The 22,241-nt window shown below is 33.4% G+C and overlaps 1 protein-coding gene across 1 annotated transcript; it reads right to left on the bottom strand.

Annotated features, from left to right (window-relative positions):
• Positions 1 to 1,262: 1,262 nt before the first annotated feature.
• LOC133197790 (uncharacterized) lies at positions 1,263 to 22,029 on the bottom strand. The gene is made up of 14 exons (XM_061333997.1): positions 21,949 to 22,029; positions 17,170 to 17,252; positions 16,617 to 16,655; positions 16,169 to 16,388; positions 15,679 to 15,839; positions 10,256 to 10,425; positions 7,309 to 7,471; positions 6,870 to 6,899; positions 6,324 to 6,485; positions 5,601 to 5,801; positions 4,127 to 4,246; positions 3,619 to 3,816; positions 3,303 to 3,397; positions 1,263 to 3,202 (listed from the first exon to the last, which is right to left on the bottom strand). Exons 2-14 carry the CDS (start codon positions 17,192 to 17,194, stop codon positions 1,904 to 1,906), a joined length of 2,883 nt encoding a protein of 960 aa, XP_061189981.1. The 5' UTR covers positions 17,195 to 17,252; positions 21,949 to 22,029; the 3' UTR covers positions 1,263 to 1,903.
• Between the last annotated feature and the right edge of the window lie 212 nt (positions 22,030 to 22,241).

Here is a 22,241-nt window from a genome sequence, read left to right as displayed (position 1 = left end):
TAACAAAACAAACATCTTAATTTTCAACATAAATATATTTAATTAACTTCTTCCATTTAAAAAAAAAAATACAAACCTTCCATATTCATTAAAAATATCTGTTTAAAAGGGAAAGAAAAAAAAATTGATATGTATCATACCTTTCAATAGAAAATCTTCTGGATAAATAATTCAAATAAAAGCAGTGGTAAAAACTGACATGCCACAACATGGAATGGAATGTACTTAATACATCAACAACATTTATCAATAAACTGCTGAATATTCAAAATACAAAAAAAAAACATGGACAGAATATTTGTATGATGTACATGACTGTATAAATACTTTGTAATACATGTACTGGAGCAAGATATGTGGCTTTGTGTAGTGTATACAAGTACATGTACTTCAATCTCTGACTTTAAATAATCTTCATAAGAAATTAAGACCGAATGATGTCAAAAAGGTTCGTTTCCTTACATTCTTGCTCTTGAGCTCTTTTGAAAAGCTTGACACCATACTGGGAGAATGGAATGCAATTGTTTAACTGTCGCTGGACCAGACCTGGACTTGAACCCAAGCCCCATGAATCAATCAACAGAACAACCTGACCATCCGTGATCAGATCTGCCTGACCGCTACACATGGTTTCAGGCAAGCTAGCAAGTGTCTTCCAGGTTCTTTTGACATGATGTAAGTAATGCATATGTACATTAAATAAACTAAAACGTGTCAAAGCTTTCATGACATTGACAAGTGATAGGTAAATCACTTTCAACTTCAGTGTACACAATACTATCTAAGTAACAAGCAAAATATTAATCCCCCCTTTTTTGAAAAAAAAAATTTCCTCTAGAAAATTGCATTCCTTTAAAACAGATAAAGTACAGTGTATAAACAACTAATTTCAGCAGAGAGACTTTGCAACACTTCTTCATACGCAACTAATTCCTACAGAACCTGTCACACTGAAGTTTTGATTGTGAACAGGGATAACCTATGTCATTCACCAAATATGAAGTCTCTGTTTTGTATATATTTCTTTTGATGGACAAACAGACAGACCAGGATCTATGATCTTGCAAGCATAAAAACACACAATATGTATACATGTAATAGTAATATTTAAGCACCAGGCATGAACTCTTCAAAAATATCTGTGTCCAGCACAGATACTGAAAACAAAATGAATATCAAGCAGATCTACACTATAACAATAAAATTCTATCTTAAAACAAATATCCTTTAGGAAAATGTAATTCGATATCATAATGGTTGAAAAATAATGCTATTAAATAATGATATTTTTGGTTTGTTGAAAATATTTCTTATACAATTAATGTACACATGCCATGGCACTATTCTTTATTGATGAAGAGGTGTACACGTTGTAACATTTAGATAAAGCATTTAGGATATTCCTGATTTAATTACACAAAAACAAATGTTTATGAATTTACATTAATTCTGCACATTCTAATACATGTATGTACAAAACATCAAATTAATAGCACACCTGTAAGTTTCTCTGACTATTTCATACATTATGATATGGATTTCAAATAGAAATACCTGTGTATACATATAAATATATATATGTATTTTAGTGTTGTAAATTGTAAAAATGTTATATTTCTTATGGTTCTATTGAATATCTATTGCCAGCAAGGATGTTAAGAAATGTAATGAAAAATCATCCAAGAAATCCAATGCTTAGTTGGAAAAGTAAGTAAGTAACGAGTTACTAAAACTCATCTGATTTGACAACACTAGCATAATTAATTTGAAAATTTTATATAAAACCTGAAGGTTCTTAGATATATATATATTGTACAAGTACATGAAATGAATTCAAAATACATCTGTTTGTAATACATGCTTCAAAATAAAAGTATAACGTGTAGATTTATGAGGTGAATATTCAGACAAAAACATCTTCACTGTCACAGGCCAAAGAAATGTGTCTTTCTTCCTGAATATTAGACAAGTCAGCATGAGATTGAGTTTGTCGTCTGCTAATTTGATTGTTCAGGTGTTGGTTCAGGTCTCCAAGTGACCTTCTGTATGAATTATCTGGTAATCTTTGATTCCCGGTTTCCCCTGGATTCAAATGAGAATGAATGGGTAGATTTCCAACAGAGAGGGATATGGGGCGGTCCTTTTCCAGGGGGCATGGCTTGCTTATTCCATCTTCCTGCCTTGTGTTTGATTGACTACTTGCCATTCCTCCAGTTGGATGGTCTGAATTTCCCAGAGTGAGGCTACTCCTTGAGGCAACACACTGTGTAGTGGGTAGATGCTGTAATGAGGTAGCCATTCCTCGTCTGTCCTCTGTCCATCTCTCTATAGGATGCAAATTGGAAAGGCTGGCTGAATTTGTCCTGGGTGGTGAATCTTTTGATCGATCATCAGAATCTTTAAAACCTTGATTTAGTACGCCCCTATGCTCTCTATCTGTAAAGTGATCCTCGCTAAAAAGCAAACCCTTGGAGCTGCTGTCAGATGCTCTATTTTTCCGATCCTCTTTCAATTTTGTTTGCTTTCTTTCCCTCAAATCTTCGTTTTTGTGATATTTCTCTTCCTTGAAATTGGGTTGATTTTTGGAAGAATCTAAATATTGGTTAGGTTTCTGTCTTGATGGACTGCCTGAAAAATTCCCTCTTGCAGTGGAACTTATGTCTCCCTTTCTCCCAGGCTCTAGTCCTTGCATGTGCAAAGATGTTTCTTTTCTATACTGTATTCGGTCTGATTGATGGTCATATGGTTTTCTCTCTGAATTTTCTCTCACATCATTATCACTTTTTTGTCTTTGAGGATGAAAGCTTCTTCCTTCAATTTGCCTTCCATCTTTTGATCTGCTGGGGACCCTTTCTGTATACTCATGCTCACTCCTCTCCCTGTTTGAGGTTCTGGACCCTCGATTAGGCACCTCACTGTAAGAGGAACTATGAACTTTTGGGACAGATCGGTTCAGAGGTAGGTCAGTGGATGATTCGGAGCTGTAAGACATACTGTATGTATGATTAACGGGTCTAATTTCACCACTCTCTGCAGGAGGTGAGGTTGATGTTTGGGCTTCAAAGTTTGGCTGCTGACGTTCTATAGTGCTAAATTCTGGTGGTGGGTAGTCCTCTTCAATGTATTCTTCTTGTGGGGCCTCCACTGTCTGTCCTACAGCCTCATTGTATGTGGGTGGTTTAAGTACCCCATTTTCATATTCCTGGTAATAAATAATGACTCATTTTGAACCAATACATTTTACTTATAATTTTCAAAGAAATCTTTTCAAGCTTTGTAATAAACAGGAAGTTGGCATTTACCAGTGGAGGTTCTTCATAGGGGGGACTTTCCAGTGCCTCCTCATAGGTGGGAGGGAAATCCACAGGTCTCTGAGCCTGTCTACCTCTACGACCTCCTAAACAGAAACAACTCTTTATTACTGCGTCCACTCAGAAATTTTTACTTCTTATTTCCTTTCTTGTCTATAATTCTAAACAATTAAACCCTTACAAATCAAGCAGAAATACAGAAGTTTTACCAGTACGTCTTCTTTTTAGTGCTACATTTACTATGTGAAATACTTTAACCCACTATTTGGACATTACACTTTCGGTCAGACCAATTTTCCTCCCTTACTTCTATTACTTATTCCTCCACTGATCGTGGGTATCCCTGATTCTCTGTCCATCTCCCGTGCTCGTGCAATATGACATCGTCTTATAAGGAAGAAGAGAACACACAAGATGACGAGGAGGAAAACAGAGATGACAAGCGGAACAATGACACTGACTGTCATTGTGTAGTTAGTGCTCCGAGAATAACCGGATCCTCCACCTGGTCAAATCAGATAAAACTAGATTTAAGAAACATTTCAAACTACTGTCTTTATATGTCTTTAAATTTTGGAACCGCTTACATAGTATAATTTAATCCCACATGGAAAAAAACCACGTCAACAGTATTTCAAACTAAAAATTTAGGTCAAAAAATGCAAATTTTCAAAATATTGTACAGTAAATCATTGTTATTTTCCACAAAACTATTCTGAGGTTTTACCCTACTTTATCTCTTCATTTTTAATATCATGGACCACTAAATCAATAATAAACTTAATATAAAATGAAATGTATGATGAATATCTCACTTAGACATTTAGAGTTGAGTTCATCAGAATTATCCCCACAATGGTTATATCTATCGCACTCAAGCTCTGCAGGGATACATCGGCCATTGTTACAGTAAAACATCCCCCTTCTGCCACAGTCTATAAATAAATGAATCATTAAAAACATGTTCTGAAAAAGAATTGATGTAGTTATTAAAGAAACACATCAAAATCACGATACATGTACTTAAATATTACAGCAAACCATGCCTCTTTTTAATGTTTAGAAGAGAATCACACAATTTTTTTGTTCTAACATAAAGGACACAACATGACTATGTGTACAATTCATTCTAAAGAATGTCTTCAAAATTTCATACACAAGATTTGCCAAAAGCATATTTTTTGTGGCTTTTGCCAAAATTTGTATCCCTTCCAAATTTCTAAAGTGCACACTAAAGGGGAAAAAGGTCTTAAGCTGAAAAAATTTTGTCACTCAATTTTTTTCATATTTTGTATATTACTTATTTAGTATGTCCCGCATATCCAAAAACAGTTCCATCATTTGGTTTCTTATCTTACTTTAGAGATATTGCTAGACAAATACTGTGCCCTGCAGTGTCTATGTGGAGTTTTAATTCTTCATGTTTAAGGCCCATTATTCTGTCCATAATAGGAATTTTTAAGCACGGATGAAAAAATATTTAAGTGGACAAATGACTTTTCAGATATTTCAGAGTATTTTATTTTAAAATTGAAAAAAGCAAATTTCTTTTTTTCACACTGCATATGGATGAGGAAATTTGCATGCTTTTCAGACCTTTAACAACAAAAATCTGAATTTGTAAAAAATTCTATCATTCAATATTTGAAAATTTACACTGAAACTTAATTAAGTCCATTTTATTTATTAACGCTAAGACTATAGAAAGATGAAGTTCTTTTTGTCCACATGACATTGTTAAACAAGACATAAGCATGATGAAAACGTTTCATGTTTACTTTTTTCAAGGATGGGGAAAGCCAACTATGACATCACAAGTAAGCTAAATAAAGCAAAATAAGATATATGTACTAAAATTTTTGCTATCAACAATGCAAAATAATTTTTCACATAATACCTCACCATATGCTAATTATGACATACTTTTACATTATAATACTGCCTGTATAATCACCAAGTATGATCTTGCTGAACTAATTAACAGAATGTGTACAATGATTTGTTGGGTGCACTGACAGTGTAGGGAAATAGAGGAGTCGATCAATCTATTTCATAATTTGTTAATGTTTATAAAAACGTTGAAACTTTCTGATATTTTTATATAAGATAATGAAGTAAAACAAAAAGTCTACAGTACTGGTTATTTAAATCATGTTTTGCACTTACATTTTTAGAGAATATGAGACATAGTTAAACGAGTCATGTGACCATGAGTCCTTCATCCCCTTTAGCTAACCCTTTTAATCCTTCATATGTAATGAAATACAACAGTGGAGTCAACATACTGACCAGTGGGTCCTCGTTCTCTATAAGAGGCGTACACAATTTTGAGGTTGTCCATCGGTCTGAGCGTCCCTCTGTAGCGAATGTAGAAACCCTTGTCTGTGTCATTAAAGCTTGGGTATGCCCTGTTCGGAAATACTTTGTCCTTGAGCTGGCTATCAGATGTCAATCCATCTCGAATCTCCACTTCCTGTTTAGCATAACTGACTGTAATACATATTAAATATTCTGTAATTAACTTCAAATGCAATGCAGAAAGACTTGATGTGTATTCCAAACCTTTTTTCTTATTACAATGAAAATTTTTAACCTAAGCCATAATGTGGTCTTATTTGGCATATTTCTATCAATGATAAGTAGTTGTGTCTTGATTAGACAAGTTTTACTGCTATATCATTATGTCATTCATATATATATCTTGATGAAAAATATGTCTCAAATGCATCCATTAAAAGCATGTTTGGTATATTTGAACATTTCACTGACTATTCTTTTTAAAACCTTCCCTTGTAATGGATACTGTTATTTGAACAACCTAGAATACATTGTTCTCAAAAAATCTGAATACCATTTTTGGTTTTAAATGATCATACTAAAGAAGTAAAAAATGTTAATAGTTAACAAATGCCCTTGATCAGAAAATTTCACTTGAACATTTTGCTCAGGTGAATTCAAATGCATTCTTATTTTGAATTCCAGCAAATCAATCTGTTTCTGTGTCTAACTTACTCAGTGTGTCAGTACGAAAGCTGATAATTTTCATGTACATCCTGTCAAAATCCGGCTGTTTTTTTATGACCCAGACACAGTCATATTCAACATCTTTAATGCTGTTTATCATCTGGAAATCTATAATTCCTCCTTGTCCAAGCAAATCATACTTTCCACAGTCTGAAATTTCAAACAGTTAAACTTTTATGTCTAAGGGTAGATTTTCATACAGGTGTGTGGTGTTTGCCTTTACCAAATTATTTTTTTCAAAAATCTACTAATTTTTTTTTCTCTAAAATGAAGTTATAAGAATAGATCAAATTCAAACCAAATCAATAAATTATCAATAGTTATGGACCATAGTCCATACAACCTTAATAAATGAAAAAATGAAAATATTTAACGTGAAAAGCATAAAAATTATCCTGCATAACAATTCATAATTATAAATACATATAAATCCTATCTAAAGTTACACTTTAAGAAGTATTGGAATTATTAACTGTCAAAGATTCTGAAGCTTTTAAGTATAGGAGTATTAGATATAGTGAATAAAATCCTTACTTGATCTTGGGACAGTGATAGAATCTCCATCTAAAAATAAAATTTTTTCTGTTTAAACTAATCGTGACATCCTACTGAATCACATGGAAACACATATATACAGAATAATTCCAATCAAATGGAACAAAGAACATTAATACTTGTAAATAATAAACAATAATAAATATTAATACATTTAGCAACTATAAGTGAAATTTTTTTATAGACAGTAAAACTTGGCTTATCCGGAAACCACAGGTTCCATAGAAATTTACTGAATAAGACAACATTCCAGATTAGATATTTCAAACAATTGAAGTTACTGAAAGGACTGACAGTTTTCATCATAATAGGCAAGTTTTCGAATTACACAACATCCAGATTACACAAGTTTTACTGTATTTTCTTTGACCTTGTTTTTTTTTTCTTGAAATGATAGTATTAAAGGGTAATATTTTACCTCTGTAAAAAGTGTAAGTAAATCTGAATCCTAGATATCTGTTTTGGTCCTCGAGCAGATGATGGCCTGTGTTAAAAATGATCTTCATTTCTGGGCCCTTTGACAGAACTGCCGAGCGATCCGAACTACCGTCCACTGGCAATCTTCTAAGGCTATTGTCAAACTGGAAAGAAGGATATCAAAAGGTAACTTTGCATCATGCATCTAATTTTTTAACAAGAGGCCCAAGGGCCTTAACGGTCACCTGAGTATAAAACAACAATCCATAGAAGTATAAAATAAACTGAAAGGAGCTTTTGTAAATCTTTGATCGTCCATTGTGGCCCCACCCTATCCCAAGAATCCAGAGCCATGATTTGAACAAACTTGAATCTATACTACCTGATGTTTCTATGTAAATATAACCAATCATGGCTTTGCTGTTCTTGAGAAAAGAATTTTTTCAAGATTTTCCCTACATATTCTAATGTAAATCTTTCATTGTCCATTGTGGCCCACCCTACCCCTGGGGATCATGGTTTTAACAAACTTTAATCTACACTACCTGAAGATGTTTCCACATTTCATCTTTCTTGGCCCAGTGGTTCTGGAGAACAAGATTTTTCCAATGTATTCCCATGTAAAACTTTGATCATCCATTGTGGCCCTGCCCTACCCCTGGGGGTCATGATTTGAACAAACTTGAATCTACACTACCTTAGGATGTTTCCCGATAAGTTTCATTTTTCTTGGCCCAGTGATTCTGGAGAAGAAATTTTTTAAATATTTTTTCTATGTATTTCTATGTAAAACTTCGATCATATCGAACTGACTAATCATGTCTTTGCAGTTCTTGAGAAGAAATTTTCCTATATATTCCTATGTAAGACTTTGATCGTCCATTGTGGCCCCGCCCTACCCCCTGGGGTCATGATTTGAACAAACTTGAAACTACACTACCTGAGGATGCTTCCATATAAATATGACCAATCATGGCTTTGCTGTTCCTGAGAAAAAGATTTTAAAAGATTTTTCCTATATATCTCTATGTAAAACTTCGATCATTCATTGTGGCCCCACCCTACCCCCGGGGGTCATGATTTGAACAAACTTGAATCTACACTACCTGAGGATGCTTCCATATAGATATGACCAATCAGGGCTTAGCTGTTCCTGAGAAGAAGATTTTAAAAGATTTTTCTAATATATCTCTATGTAAAACTTTGATCATCGATTGTGGCCCCGCCCTACCCCGGGGGTCATGATTTGAACAAACTTGAATCTACACTACCTGAGGATGCTTCCATATAAATATGACTCATCACGACTTTGCTGTTCTTGAGAAGATTTTTAAAGATTTTTCCTATATATTTCTATGTAAGACTTTGATCATCCATTGTGGCCCCGCCCTACCCCCGGGGGTCATGATTTGAACAAACTTGAATCTACACTACCTGAGGATGCTTCCATATAAATATGACTCATCACGACTTTGCTGTTCTTGAGAAGATTTTTAAAGATTTTTCCTATATATTTCTATGTAAGACTTTGATCATCCATTGTGGCCCCGCCCTACCCCCGGGGGTCATGATTTGAACAAACTTGAATCTACACTACCTGAGGATGCTTCCATATAAATATGACAAATCAGGGCTTAGCTGTTCCTGAGAAGAAGATTTTTAAAGATTTTTCCTATATATCTCTATGTAAAACTTTGATCATCCATTGTGGCCCCACCCTACCCCTGGGGGTCATGATTTTAACAAACTTGAGTCTACACTACCTGATGATGTTTCCACATAAGTTTCATCTTACCTGGTCCAGTGGTTCTTGAGAAGAAGATTTTTAAAAGATACCATTAATTTTTCGCTAATTCTTAATTATCTCCCCTTGGAAGAAGGCGTGGCCCTTCATTTGAACAAACTTGAATCATCTTTACCCAAGGATAGTTTGTGGCAAGTTTTGTGGAAATTGGCCCAGTGGTTCTTGAGAAGAAGTCGAAAATGTGAAAAGTTTACGCACGACGCACACCCGCACGATGATGGACGAAAACAGATAGCAATAGGTCACCTGAGTGACTCAGGTGACCTAACAAAACACTAATATGAACTACAGCAATACAGTTAAACTTCAATATCTCAAACACCATTATCTTGAATACCATGGATATGTTTAAGTGAGATGGAAATCCAAACCAGTTTTCCTATATGTATTTTATCCTTGATATGTCAAATCTGATGATATCTCTCTGTTTTATTTTTGGTCCCATTGAGTTCGAGATGATGAGGTATGACCGTATTTAAAATTAAATGCTGATCAAAAAACACCTTAAAATTTATTCTGTTCTTTCTGAAAATATTAAAGAGACACCGTGACAGAAAAATGGGAAAATTGACGAAAGTAGAATTTTTGCAAGACACATGCAAATTTTATTCAATTCTTGAAAGTATTAGGTTTCAGAAAATTACAGGTTTCAGAACCTAAAAAATCTACTTTTATGGAGAAAAATAATTTTAGTTTTCCCAAACACGAAAATATTGCTTTACTTCTTCCCCTCTAAGGTACGCATGCACAGAAAAGTTGAAGAAGTGACCAAGGAGTAAATTCCATAGATATAAATGTCGGATGATCAAGGATTTTGATATAATCTTCAAAAAAGATTATCAGAACTTATTCCTCACTTTTGATTGCTCTGATTCAATGTTGTTTACGAGTTTCATGCTAAAAATTAAAGACAAATGACCTTGACATTGTTGATATTGATGATAACAACCACGCCCCATAGATGCAACTTTTCTTTTTCCGGCACTTACATTATGCAGTCTTTTCTTGCTTTTACCATGCAGTTGAGATCTCAAAACTTCACCTTATTCATATTTCTCCTCCATCTTTAGCTTTATAATACAATTATCTTAAAAGAAACACATGATATTGACTCAATATGTAACGTTATGACATCTTTACTTACAAACACTTCACTGTATGGTGATATATGCCAGTCATCAAATATCACAAGGATTCTGGAATATTCTGGATTTCTAATGATCCAGGTGTACTGGTCCCCATTCTGGATGTAGCCACTTGGAAAGTTAGGAGAGCGTATTTGTCCAGTCCTATTTGTCAAAATCTCACTATTTGCTATAAAAGAATTTTTCAGATTATGAAAACAAATTCCGCTGCCAAATTGCATCCTAATCTTAATAATTTGGTTTAATGTGACTTTAAATTCATTGGAGCTTCTACATTTTTTCTCCTGCTGCCTAATTGCATTCAGGTCTTAAGAATTTAGTTTAAAGGGGCTTGGACACAGATTTGAAGTTAATATTTTCTCAAATTTTCTATATTATATCACGACTTGTAGGTTGCTATTGCATTTCACATGGAAATATAATACAAGCAAGTTCAGAAACTTCTTTTATCTGAAAATAATTAAAACTAAGAATTTCTGATTGCATTTAATTGAAACATATTCTTGGACTTTCACAAAATAAATTTTATCCTTAATATTTAACAGAAGTAGAAATTCTGTTGTTTATTAATGAAAAATATTAAAGCTATAATGCAGAAAATTCAGACTTGAAATATGAGAAAGCAAAACCAACCCACCAGTATTATCAGTCCATGCTCAGTGATGTGTGAAGAGTTTAACAGAGTTGACAAATTGAACACACCCAGGGTAAAACGTAAACATTAATAATAACAAAGCTTTGCCCTATGTACAAAAACATGTTTTATCCAAGTTTTATATTGAAATGGGAAATTTTTTAAAAATCTTCTTCTAAAGAACCACTGGGCCAGAAAAGCTGAAATTTATGTGGAAGCTTCCTGAGATAGCGTAGATTTTAAATTGTGTAAATCATGACCCCCAGGGGTTAGGGTGCGGCCACAATAAGGAATCAAAGTTTACATTGAAATATATAGGAACTAGAAATATGTTTATAAGACATGAAGCCCCGCCGAGGGTATATTAGTAATGCAACATGAAAATTTGTATAAGTGTATGAAATTTGATGAGAATATCTTGAATAGTTTCTTTAAAACTGAAATTGAAATCTAAAAAGTTTGATATAGATGATAAATTCTCACCAAATTATGTATAAGTGCATAAGCTTACAAAAATATATCTTATATGGTTTCTTTAAAATTAAATAAAATGCAAATTTAAGAAAAGTGAGGTCAAGGTCCCAGAAAAGTTCAATGTCAAAGGTTTTTGAAGCAGTTGAATAGTTCTCATGAATACATATCAGCATATTAAGTTTGATAAAAATATTTTAAACTGAGCGAAACACTAATTTAAAATAAATGAAGTTAAGGTCAAAGGAAAGGTCAAGGTAAAAAAATGTTGATGCAGCTGAAAAGGTTACATCAGTATGTATTAGCATATGAAGTTTGATAAAAATATTATGAATGGTTTCTTTAAAACTGAGCTAAACACTAATTTAAGAAAAGTGAGGTCAAGATCAAAGGAAAGGTCAAGTTCAAAAAATATTGATGCAGTTGAATAGCTTACATCAGTGTGTATCAGCATATGAAGTTTGACACTAATTCAAGAAAAGTGAGGTCAAGGTCAAAGAAAAGGTCAAGGTAAAAAAATGTTGATGCAGTTGAATAGGTCTCATCAGTATGTATCAGCATATGAAGTTTGATAACACTATCTTGAATGGTATCTTAAAAATGAGCTAAAAACTTATTTAAGAATAGTGAGGTCAAGGTCAAAGGAAAGGTCAAGGAAAAATATTGATGCAGTTGAATAGCTCTCATCAGTATGTATCAGCATGTGAAGTTTGATAATAATATCTTGAATGGTTTCATTAAAACTGAGCTAAACACTAATTTAAGAAAAGTGAGGTCAAGGTCAAAAGAAAGGTCAAGGTCAAAAAATGTTGATGCAGTTGAATAGCTTACATCAGTATGTACCAATATATGAAGTTTGATTACACTACCTTGAATGGTATCTTTAAATCTGAGCTAAACACTAATTCAATAGAAAAGTGAGGTCTAGGTCAAAGGAAAGGTCAAGGTAAGAAATTTGATGCAGTTGCATAGCTCTCATCAATATCTATCAGCATATGAAGTTTGACAAGCTAATTCAGAGAATTTGTGTCCCCTGCATAGGGAAAAAAGAAGAACATGCGCAGTTCGGGGGGGTGGGGGGGTCACACTGCCCCCCTGTATTTGTAGAATTATTAAATGTATACATGTATATTGAAGCAAATTAAAAAAATGCCAATTTGTATATAAAGATTTGATTGCACATTCTTTAATATGTGTATAGAAGATTCTTTTTAATATTCAGAATATTTATCACACTGTAATAATGATTTTATGAGTTTGTACACACCAGACATCATAACTTTTTCATTTCACATGTTGAGTAGTGTCATTCAGTAAATCCAAAAAAAAAAAATAAAAATAAAAAAAAAAAAAAAATCGTCGATCTGGGATTAAACCCGGACCTCTCGCTTGCTAAGCGAGCAACATACCCCTAGACCACGGAGGCACTTGATTATACAGCAAATTAAAGGCAAACACTAGGTCACACACAAAAGTCAGTAATGATAATGTCGTAAGAGTTATGCTTCTTTGACTATATGTAACAAGAAGTTGATCTACTCATTTCCATAATATTTCTCATATTGAGTTAAGTCTGATTAAATGCAAACATTAGGTCACTTAATATATTGTTTATATTCACGTTCGATACTGTCAAAATTTTACACATTACATATTGTCTAATTTAGCCTTTACTAAACAGTTCTAATAGATGTAATTAGAATATAAAGTCGGCCGACAACCTGTATTTGTACGTATTAACTCTCCAAATGCCCCTATGCTAAAAATAGTGCCAAGTGACTTTTAAATATACAATAAATAAAATTAATACGGGGCGGGACACTTTGAGAGGGGCAAGAGATGCAATAGGGAGTTATGGTATAAAATTTCTTTGCAAAAGCTCAAAAGCTTTTTGAGATATCGCCCAGAAACGAAAGTGTTACACACAGACGGAATTTGTGAATTTACGATCTTGAGCTTTGACCTTTTGACCTCAAAGTCAATAGAGGTCTTCCTTAGGCCACAGGGAGTTGCTGTGTAAAATTAAAAGTGTTAAAACAGACAGAATTTATGAATTTATGACCTTGACCTTTGGACCTCAAAATTAATAAGGTTCTTCTTTAGTCCATATGGAGTTGCTATGCAAAATTTCATTGTGAAAGCTCAAAGGGTTCTCGAGATATTGCGCAGAAACGAAAGTGTTACAGACAGACAGAAATACAGACGGACAGACAGACAGACCCAAATTAATATCACCCACTTTCAGTGAAAGCGGGGGACAATAAAAATATCTTGGATAGTTTCTTTGAAACTCAGCTTTGAACAGAGCTAAACGCAAAGTGTGATGGAAGGACAGAAGGACAGAAGGAAAGAAGGACGGAAGACGGACATGACAAACACTATATGCCCCCGCCATATTCATGGCGGGGCATAAACATAGGTAATCAGAGATTACACAGCTCACCTCAACAAATGTTGTCTTTAAGTAAGCCAAAGTCCCACACTAAACTAATAATCTAGGAGTGTGCATCCCTAGATGCAACATTCATGCAATTTTGGTCTGATAGGGCGTGCAGTTACTTGGGAATAAACTTATCTGAAAACTTAAAACTAGTCACTCATCCAGAAAATGTAAGTCAAATCCAGCATCCGAAGCAAGTTTTAAAATTGTTCGTCCCTTGATGCATCATCCATGCAAGTTTGGTTCAGGTAGGCCTTATAGTTACTTGGAAATGAAATCTGCTCCAAAAACTTTAACCTGGTTACTCATCCAGAAAATGTAGGTCAGATCCAGCATCCGAAGCAAGTCCAGTAGTGTGCATCCTTAGATGTATCATCCATGCAAGTTTAGTCAATATAGACTTATAGTTACTTGGAAATGACATCTGCTCCAAAAACTTTAACCTGGTCACTCATCTGGAAAATATAGGTCAGATCCAGCAACCGAAGCAAGTCCAGTAGTGTGCATCCTTAGATGTATCATCCATGCAAGTTTAGTCAATATAGGGCTTATAGTTACTTGGAAATGAGATCTGCTCCAAAAACTTTAACCTGGTTACTCATCTGGAAAATATAGGTCAGATCCAGCATCCGAAGCAAGTCCAGTAGTGTATCATCCATGCAAGTTTGGTCAATATAGGGTTAATAGATACTTGGAAATGACATCTGCTCCAAAAACTTTAACCTAGTCACTCATCCGGAAAATGTAAGTCAGATCCAGCATCCGAAGCAAGTTCAGTAGTGTGCATCCTTAGATGTATCATCCATGCAAGTTTGGTCAATATAGGGCTTATAGTAACTTGGAAATGAGACCTGCTCCAAAAACTTTAACCTGCTCCATAAACATTAACCTGGCCATTCTTTAGCTGAAATTGCAGCATCTGAAACCTTGACTGGTACAATGAAACACACTAGAAGCATCCTCCATGCATCTCTGACTAATATAGGCCATAGAAGAACTTGAAAAGAAAACTGCTCCAAAAACCTTAACCTGGGACGCCGACATCGACGCCGAGGGTATTACATAAGCTCCCCCAACTTCGTTGAGGTGAGCTAAAAATCTTTAAAAATCTTCTCCTCAAGAACCACTGGGCCAGAAAAGGTGAAACTTATACGGAAGCTTCCTGAGGTAGTGTAAATTCTAAATTGTTCAAATCATGACCCCCGGGGGTAGGGTGCGACCACAATAGGTATTACAAGGGGGAAAATCTGGTGAAACAGGGCAAAGTTACTCAGGTGAGTGTTGTGGCCCATGAATCTCTTGTTAATTTCTATGTTTATTCAAAAAATAAAACCAGTTAAATGAATTGAACTTACATGAATATTCTTAATATTCGATGACATCGACCTTCTCCTTTATATCATATTTCAATGTAAAAGTTTGATTCTCTATTGTGACCTCACCTTACTCCCGGGGTCATGATTTGAACAATTTAGAATATATGCTACCTCAGGAAGCTTCTACATAAGTTTCAGCTTTTCTGGCCCAGTGGTCTTGAGAAGTAGTTTTTTAATGACCTCACCCTATTTTTGTCTTTTCATGATTATCTCCCCTTGTAAGGGGGCTTGGCCCTTCATTTAAACAATTTAAATCTCCCCTTCATCCAAGGATGCTTTGTACCAACTTTGGTTAAAATTGGTCAAGTGGTTCTTGAGAAGAAGTTGAAAATGTGAAAAGTTTACAGACAAACAGTCAGACGGATGGACAGACAAAAGGTGACCAGAAAGGCTCACTTGAGCTTTCAGCTCAGGTGAGCTAAAAATGTAAACAATGCAAGCATGTCCAAGCCCCTTTAATGCAACTTGAAATTCATTGGTTCTTCAAATATTGATACCTACCATTAACATTGAACTGTAAGGATATATTAGGCGGGGCTTGTTGAGAACAAAGTCCCACAAATACTGCACTAGAAACAGACTTAAAATGCCATCCATTTTCTCGATAAAACTTAACAGAATCATTCAGATAGGAACTGTCGAACACAAACAGGTAGGAACAGCTGTAAGACAAGACAAAACCTGGTAAAGTACATTGTAATACTTATAGTGAAGTGCAAGGGACAAAACGGTAGCAAGACTATCAATGATCTGTGGGGCGAATCCAATGAAAATGTTGAGAATCATAACTGGTCATCAATATTATAATTATATGAAAAAACACTCTCCAGCTGTGGTAGTCAACATATGGTGACTATTCTTGTGCAAAGTTAAATTGATTTGTTTTATATAGCCATGAAAAAAATCCTTGCAATCTTTTTTTGCTATACTTTCACTGACAAATAAATAATGCTGAGTTATAAATCTCTATATAACTCCACAAAATACTCACTCTGGTGTACACTCTTTCAATGAGCGGGGGGCCAAGGTGGAGCAAGGGAGGAACCAATTATTCATATTATGTATTGAGATGTGGCAGTTGGAGCACCCTTTAATGCGTATAAGACAAGGACCATTTTCAGTGGGCCCAGTCCCACTTGTCACTCCCACAATGCCTTGCTCTTGAGGAAATGGCAAAGTTATGTAGTTTGTTTTGCAGATATTTATAAGTCCTAAAAAACATGAAAATTGAATCATAAATTTCAAAAAAATGTTTTGCAAATACTTTTAAAAATAAGATTTTCCTCAAAATTTGTTATTAACATTTTGAAGGATTCAGGTATTAGTTTTTTATTTCATAATAATTTTTTACTTATTTTCATAACCTTACATTTATCAATTGAAAGTAATTTTCTTGGTATTTTTTTCTCTTCCACACATACATGTATTTATCAATTTACCTTGAGCATAAGATGTACATATTGTGATGAATAAAACACCTGTAAAACAAAAACAAATAAGTTTTAATTTTTTAGTCCAAAACAATATGTTTAGTGTATTACAAAATTTAAATTCTAATGATTAAAAAAAAAATGTACCTATAAAAAAAGAAATTGAAAATGTTGGCCATTTCTTTTTAATCTTTTTAAAAGAGGTAATCAACCTATGGCAGCTTTTATCTCCTTTGTAGTGCTATAATTTCTGAGGCAGCCCATAATAAATAAATTCACCCTCTCAATATAAAAGGTGCATTTGATGCTCTTTCACCATAAAATTTAATGCATATGAAGTTTTCACCTTGAATGATTATCTTGTAACAAATAAAGTTATCAATATATCTTAACTTTTGCAGATAAGTAAAGAACGAACAAAAAACAAAAACAAATTTAAAGATTAGCTTATTATATATGCAAACATACATGGGAGAATTTAATATGTTGCTTTAATCATGCAACTGCATCTTAAAACCAAAATATCTTAGTAAATGCTAATATTAAAAAAGAAACTTTTTACCTATAGATAAGTACAGAGTCCTCATATTGAAGTCTGATTAATCACATCCAGTTTGTTTTTGTCTGCAGTAATTCCTGTTTCATCTATATATTAAATAGAAGAAAAACCAGAAGTCTCTGACGAGACTGTAGCTCTACTGGTTGTATTTATAAAGGAAGATAAAAGTAGCACTTGGACTTGAAACTTTGCAACAGCAATAAACAGAATAATGATCCTTGGTTTAGTCTCTTTTGTGGCAAGATTTATTATAATATCAGACTAAAACTGTAGGAGGAGTAGCCTTTTAAAACAATTTTACAGAAATTTTGATTTAAGTTACCATGGCAACATCATTCAACAAAATCAAAAAACAATAACACCAATTATGTATCTCTGTAGTCTACTTGTATGCTACATTATACTGAAATCAGACAAAAAGTGTAGGAGGAGTAGCGTTTTGAAAGTATTTCAAGAAAATTTCTATTTTTAGTAACCATGGCAACACTGTTCATCGAAATCCGAAACTGGTACAGAGAATTATGTATCTCAGTGTAGTCTACTTGTGTGCTAATTAGTATTACTAAAATCAGACCAGAACTGTAGGGGTAGCATTTTGAAGGTATTTCAAGGAAATTTCTATTTTTAGTAACCATGGCAACAATGTTCATCGAAATCAGAAAATCAATATAAAGAATTATGTATCTTAGTGTAGTCTACTTGTTTGCCAAGTTATACTGAAATCAGATCAAAACTGTAGGAGGAATAGCATTTTGAAAGTATTTCACAGAAATTTCTATTTTTAGTAACCATAGCAACATCGTTCATCGAAATCAAAAACCGATAAACAGAATTATGCATCTTAGTGTAGTCTACTTGTGTGCCAAGTTATATTGAAATCAGATCAAAACTGTAGGAGGAGTAGCATTTTGAAAGTATTTCACAGAAATTTCTATTTTTAGTAACCATGGCAACAACGTTCATCGAAATCAAAAACCGATATATAGAATCATGTATCTTAGTGTAGTCTACTTGTGTGCCAAGTTATATTGAAATCAGATCAAAACTGTAGGAGGAGTAGCATTTTGAAAGTATTTCATAGAAATTTCTATTTTTAGTAACCATGGCAACACCGTTCATCGAAATCAAAAACCGATACACAGAATTATGTATCTTAGTATAGTCTACTTGTGTGCCAAGTTATATTGAAATCAGATCAAAACTGTAGGAGGAGTAGCATTTTGAAAAATTGTTTACAGACGGACAGACAGACAGACAGACAGACGGACGGACGACGGACACCTTACTATCGCATAAGCTCTTCTGGTCTCTGACCAGTAGAGCTAAAAACAAGTTTACATTATCAAGTCTCTTCTTCAGGATGTTTACACAACAGAAGATTTAAAGCCCTATGTTTGTCCAGACCTAGGATCACTGCTTAAAAGCATGAATTTATGACACATGTGTGCAAGGAATAATACATGTATTTAGCAATAATTTGGATACATATAATATTACACATTGTTCCAGTTTAATTAATGTACAAGAAATGCTGACTGATTTCTGGTTCAATGTTATCTGACCACTGAAGCATAGAGTCTGGAGATGCTATCACTTAAGTCACTATTTGATTTATACCAATGAAAAGTATAATGATCACATCAAAAGCTCAAAATTTTTCTCAGGTTTTCTTTATGTAAACTTAATAGACAGTCATGCCTCAAGGTAGGAAAAGATGAGTACATTTTCTGTCTGAATTAATTACTATGAAAGTTAACATGGACAGAGATGACTGATAATAACATATTACTTTGTTTTCAAATTTAAAAAAAAAACTGTTTTGCAGATATATATACATTTTCAACAGTGACATTGTTATTTATCCATTAATGATATTTTCACAGAGTAAATATAAATTTATAACAAAAATACTTCACTTTTCCAATTCCCTTTATGAGGAGTGTAAAAGAAGATACTCCCTATAAATAGCGAGAGTGAACCAAAAAATCAAACATTTGCTGGCCAAAAATGGCCAAATTATCTCCAAAATGTTGTTTAAATCCATTGTTTTCAACTTTTAATCTTACAACCGCTTAGCTTTGACATATTTCACAACAGTTAAGCTATGACATCTCAGCCTACACCACTACATTATGAACAACTAAATGGCAAAAGGACCCCTTTCCTAATGTACTAAACAGAAAGCCAAATTGTTTTGTACCTGTAGTTGAAATATGGAATTTATTTTACTTCTAAGTAGAGACATATGTCTCTGTTCTAAGACAGGTTTTTTTTTTTTTTAATAATTTTACCCATGCTTCACACTCATGAAAAAAAAATATATATATATATAATAATCCAGTCCATGAAATAAATTCCATATCCAACAACAGCTAGAACATTGAAAATAATCTAATTATTCCATTAAAAAAATTAGAACTCTCAAAATAATAAAATTTATCATCCTAATGATAAAGTATAAAAAATAAAAAAAAAAAAATACATTTGAGCGATTCTAATTAAAAAAGAAAAGGAAAAAAGAACATTTTTTCTTATGGATTACAGATATTTCTTCCTTGGCAGTTCACAAACTTAAGAAGACCCAAATGAAAATGTTTAATAAATCTAAATGTTTAACCTCCAAAGAAATTCTCTTAATTTTTTTCTTCTATTTATATAAAATTTAATTCTTTAAGTTTTATTAATTAATACAGAATATTAATGCTAAAAAATGAGAATATGCTTTGATTTAGTTCAAGATCTTATAATTAAAGTACATGTACCTTACCACATTCATGGAATCATGTTTAGTGTTTTTACATCATGCAATCTAGAGGAAAGGGGGCGGGGGTCCGGAGTTATTAAAAGTACATAGACTAGTAATGTTACTAAAAAAATGACCTTGGAAAAATTTCTGGATTGGGCTAATGTTCATGTTTTTGTTAAAACTATCACTAGCAATACTTTTATATAAAAAAAATCTTTCATGCATGTAATTTTAGTTTGCCTGGCAAATTTCTTTCCGAGTCCTCTTCAGTTATTAAACATGTGGGCAAGTGAAATTTTAATCTGACAGTGTACATTTTATATTCAGTACACTCAGTATAACTGACTGTTACAATTGGCAATCGATTATATTTTCCAATATAAGTTATTTGATATGTCAAGAAGTGCATACCATTTTTCAATTTCTGTCTCACACAGAAACACCCATATATACAGTATTTTTACATACTGAAAGTACATGTTATTAATACATGCATGTTTATTACATATTCACAATACACAGGTTGGGCACACCCCACCAAATGGTCATTTATCCCCCGTTTGGTGGACAATCTCCCATATCGGAGACGACTTTTACTGACGAAATGGTGGACTTTTTTATTCTATTCCAAATTTTATTAAAATAATGCAAAAGCGCATTTGCATAGGCATTGGGGAATTTTAGTGAATATATTCCTCGCACAATTAATATAGTTCAATCGATTTTCCATGTGCAATTTCTCCATAACTTCGTAAAAACGATACCCATAGTTGTCCGTAACAGCCGAACTTCTTGATCAATCGATCAAAAAAAATTTGATTGTGTCTAGTACGATAAAAATTCTATTTTATCCAGTGGTTTAACTCTTGATAAGTTAAGTTTCAATCGCTTTTTGGGTCTTCGTCAATATTTATTTCCATAAAATCCACGAGCTTCTCATTACTTTACTGGTATGATGGGCACTTATTGCTATAAAGTTAAATTTTTCTATACTTGAACGTAATATCTCTTGTTATTTTCCTTTTAGGATGAAGTTCCATATTCCATGCGACCTTTTTGGTTTAATATGTATATTCCTGATGAATTTAATATATTTGATAAATAATTTTCAATAAAAGATATACAAAGTGACTTTTACAATTATTCTTGTTTTTGTTCCAAGTACATCGTTTTAAAACAATAACTATATCATAATCTAATTTCATTTACTATTTTTATAAAGAACAAAGCTATTACGTACAAAATAAAACGAAATAAAGGCGAAAACTTATTTTTCTTTTGATTTCCTAATTGAAAATTAACACAAATGTGCCTCCATAGTTAAATCTGACTTTTGACCAGGCTAAAAAAAGATAATCGTTTTTATTGGTTTGCATTATTTGATTGGTTGCCCGGATAATCGAAATAGAAAGTAAAGAACGTGATTGACAGGTGCAGCATCGTTGGAGAAGGAGGGAATTTTCTTTTTAAGTAAAAACTGAGAAAGGTTGCTCTTGTTTACGTACGTGACGTTTTATGTCAAATTTTTGAACGACTCTTCGCAAAAAATTACACATTGAATTTTCGATTTTTTTCACTCAGAACACCGATAAATATCTATATTTTATTCCACATGGTTTAAAATTATGCGCCATTCCACGCCATTCTAGAAAATTGAACACAACCATTTTTCTCTCCCAAATGGTCAGTAAAATTCGTCTCCGATATGGGAGGTTGTCCACCAGACGGGGGATAAATGACCATTTGGTGGGGTGTGCCCAACCTGATACACATGCTGCAATCGATCACAATAAATACTATTCTATACTTCCACATATGCAAGTATATGAAATGTGCTGTATGTTATTTAATTTCTGCAGCCATATACTTTAGTAATAAATTCCGTGATGTGAACGGGAAGTGAAAAAGACAACACGTTTATTTGATTGCATAAACAGGTGCGAAATTCAGAACTTTCTTCTAGCGGCGACATTATATGAATTATGAATTTCTAATGCAGATTCATGTTTTCAAGGTATGGATTATGGTGAACTAACCTTAGAAACAAATAAATATTTCTTCTATATATCCATCTACAGCTCAACAGCACAGGTGACATTTCTGTTTGCTCTTCATGCGCAAGTCATTCTATAACCGGAAGCTAGTGAGCAGGTGCGAGAATCAAGAGTTGTCTGCTCCTTATTCTCTCTCTCTCTCTCTCTCATTTTACAACAATCGTCGTCACAAGCCACATGATTTGTGCCCATTCTATTCCATAAACATGCTGCTTGATGATATAAAGAATTTGCTTTTTTTTTTAATTTATCAGCTACAGTGTACAAATATATCT

The sequence above is a fragment of the Saccostrea echinata genome, unplaced genomic scaffold (assembly GCF_033153115.1).
Source record: "Saccostrea echinata isolate AGI-Se365-2 ecotype Australia unplaced genomic scaffold, CSIRO_AGI_Sech_v1 ptg000030l, whole genome shotgun sequence".
Lineage (NCBI taxonomy): Eukaryota > Metazoa > Mollusca > Bivalvia > Ostreida > Ostreidae > Saccostrea > Saccostrea echinata.
Note: the sequence above shows the minus strand (reverse complement) of the source record. Positions and strands in the feature narration are given on the sequence as shown.

Bases quoted from the DNA above. Each gene is read 5' to 3' on its own strand.
- LOC133197790 (XM_061333997.1), bottom strand. From the start codon at position 17,194: ATGAGGACTCTGTACTTATCTATAG. The intron at 7,472-10,255 runs GTAAGTAAAGAT...CCTTCTTTCCAG, and splicing joins CACCATACAGTGAAGTGTTT to TTTGACAATAGCCTTAGAAG. The intron at 5,802-6,323 runs GTAAGTTAGACA...TATGTATTACAG, and splicing joins CTTTCGTACTGACACACTGA to TCAGTTATGCTAAACAGGAA.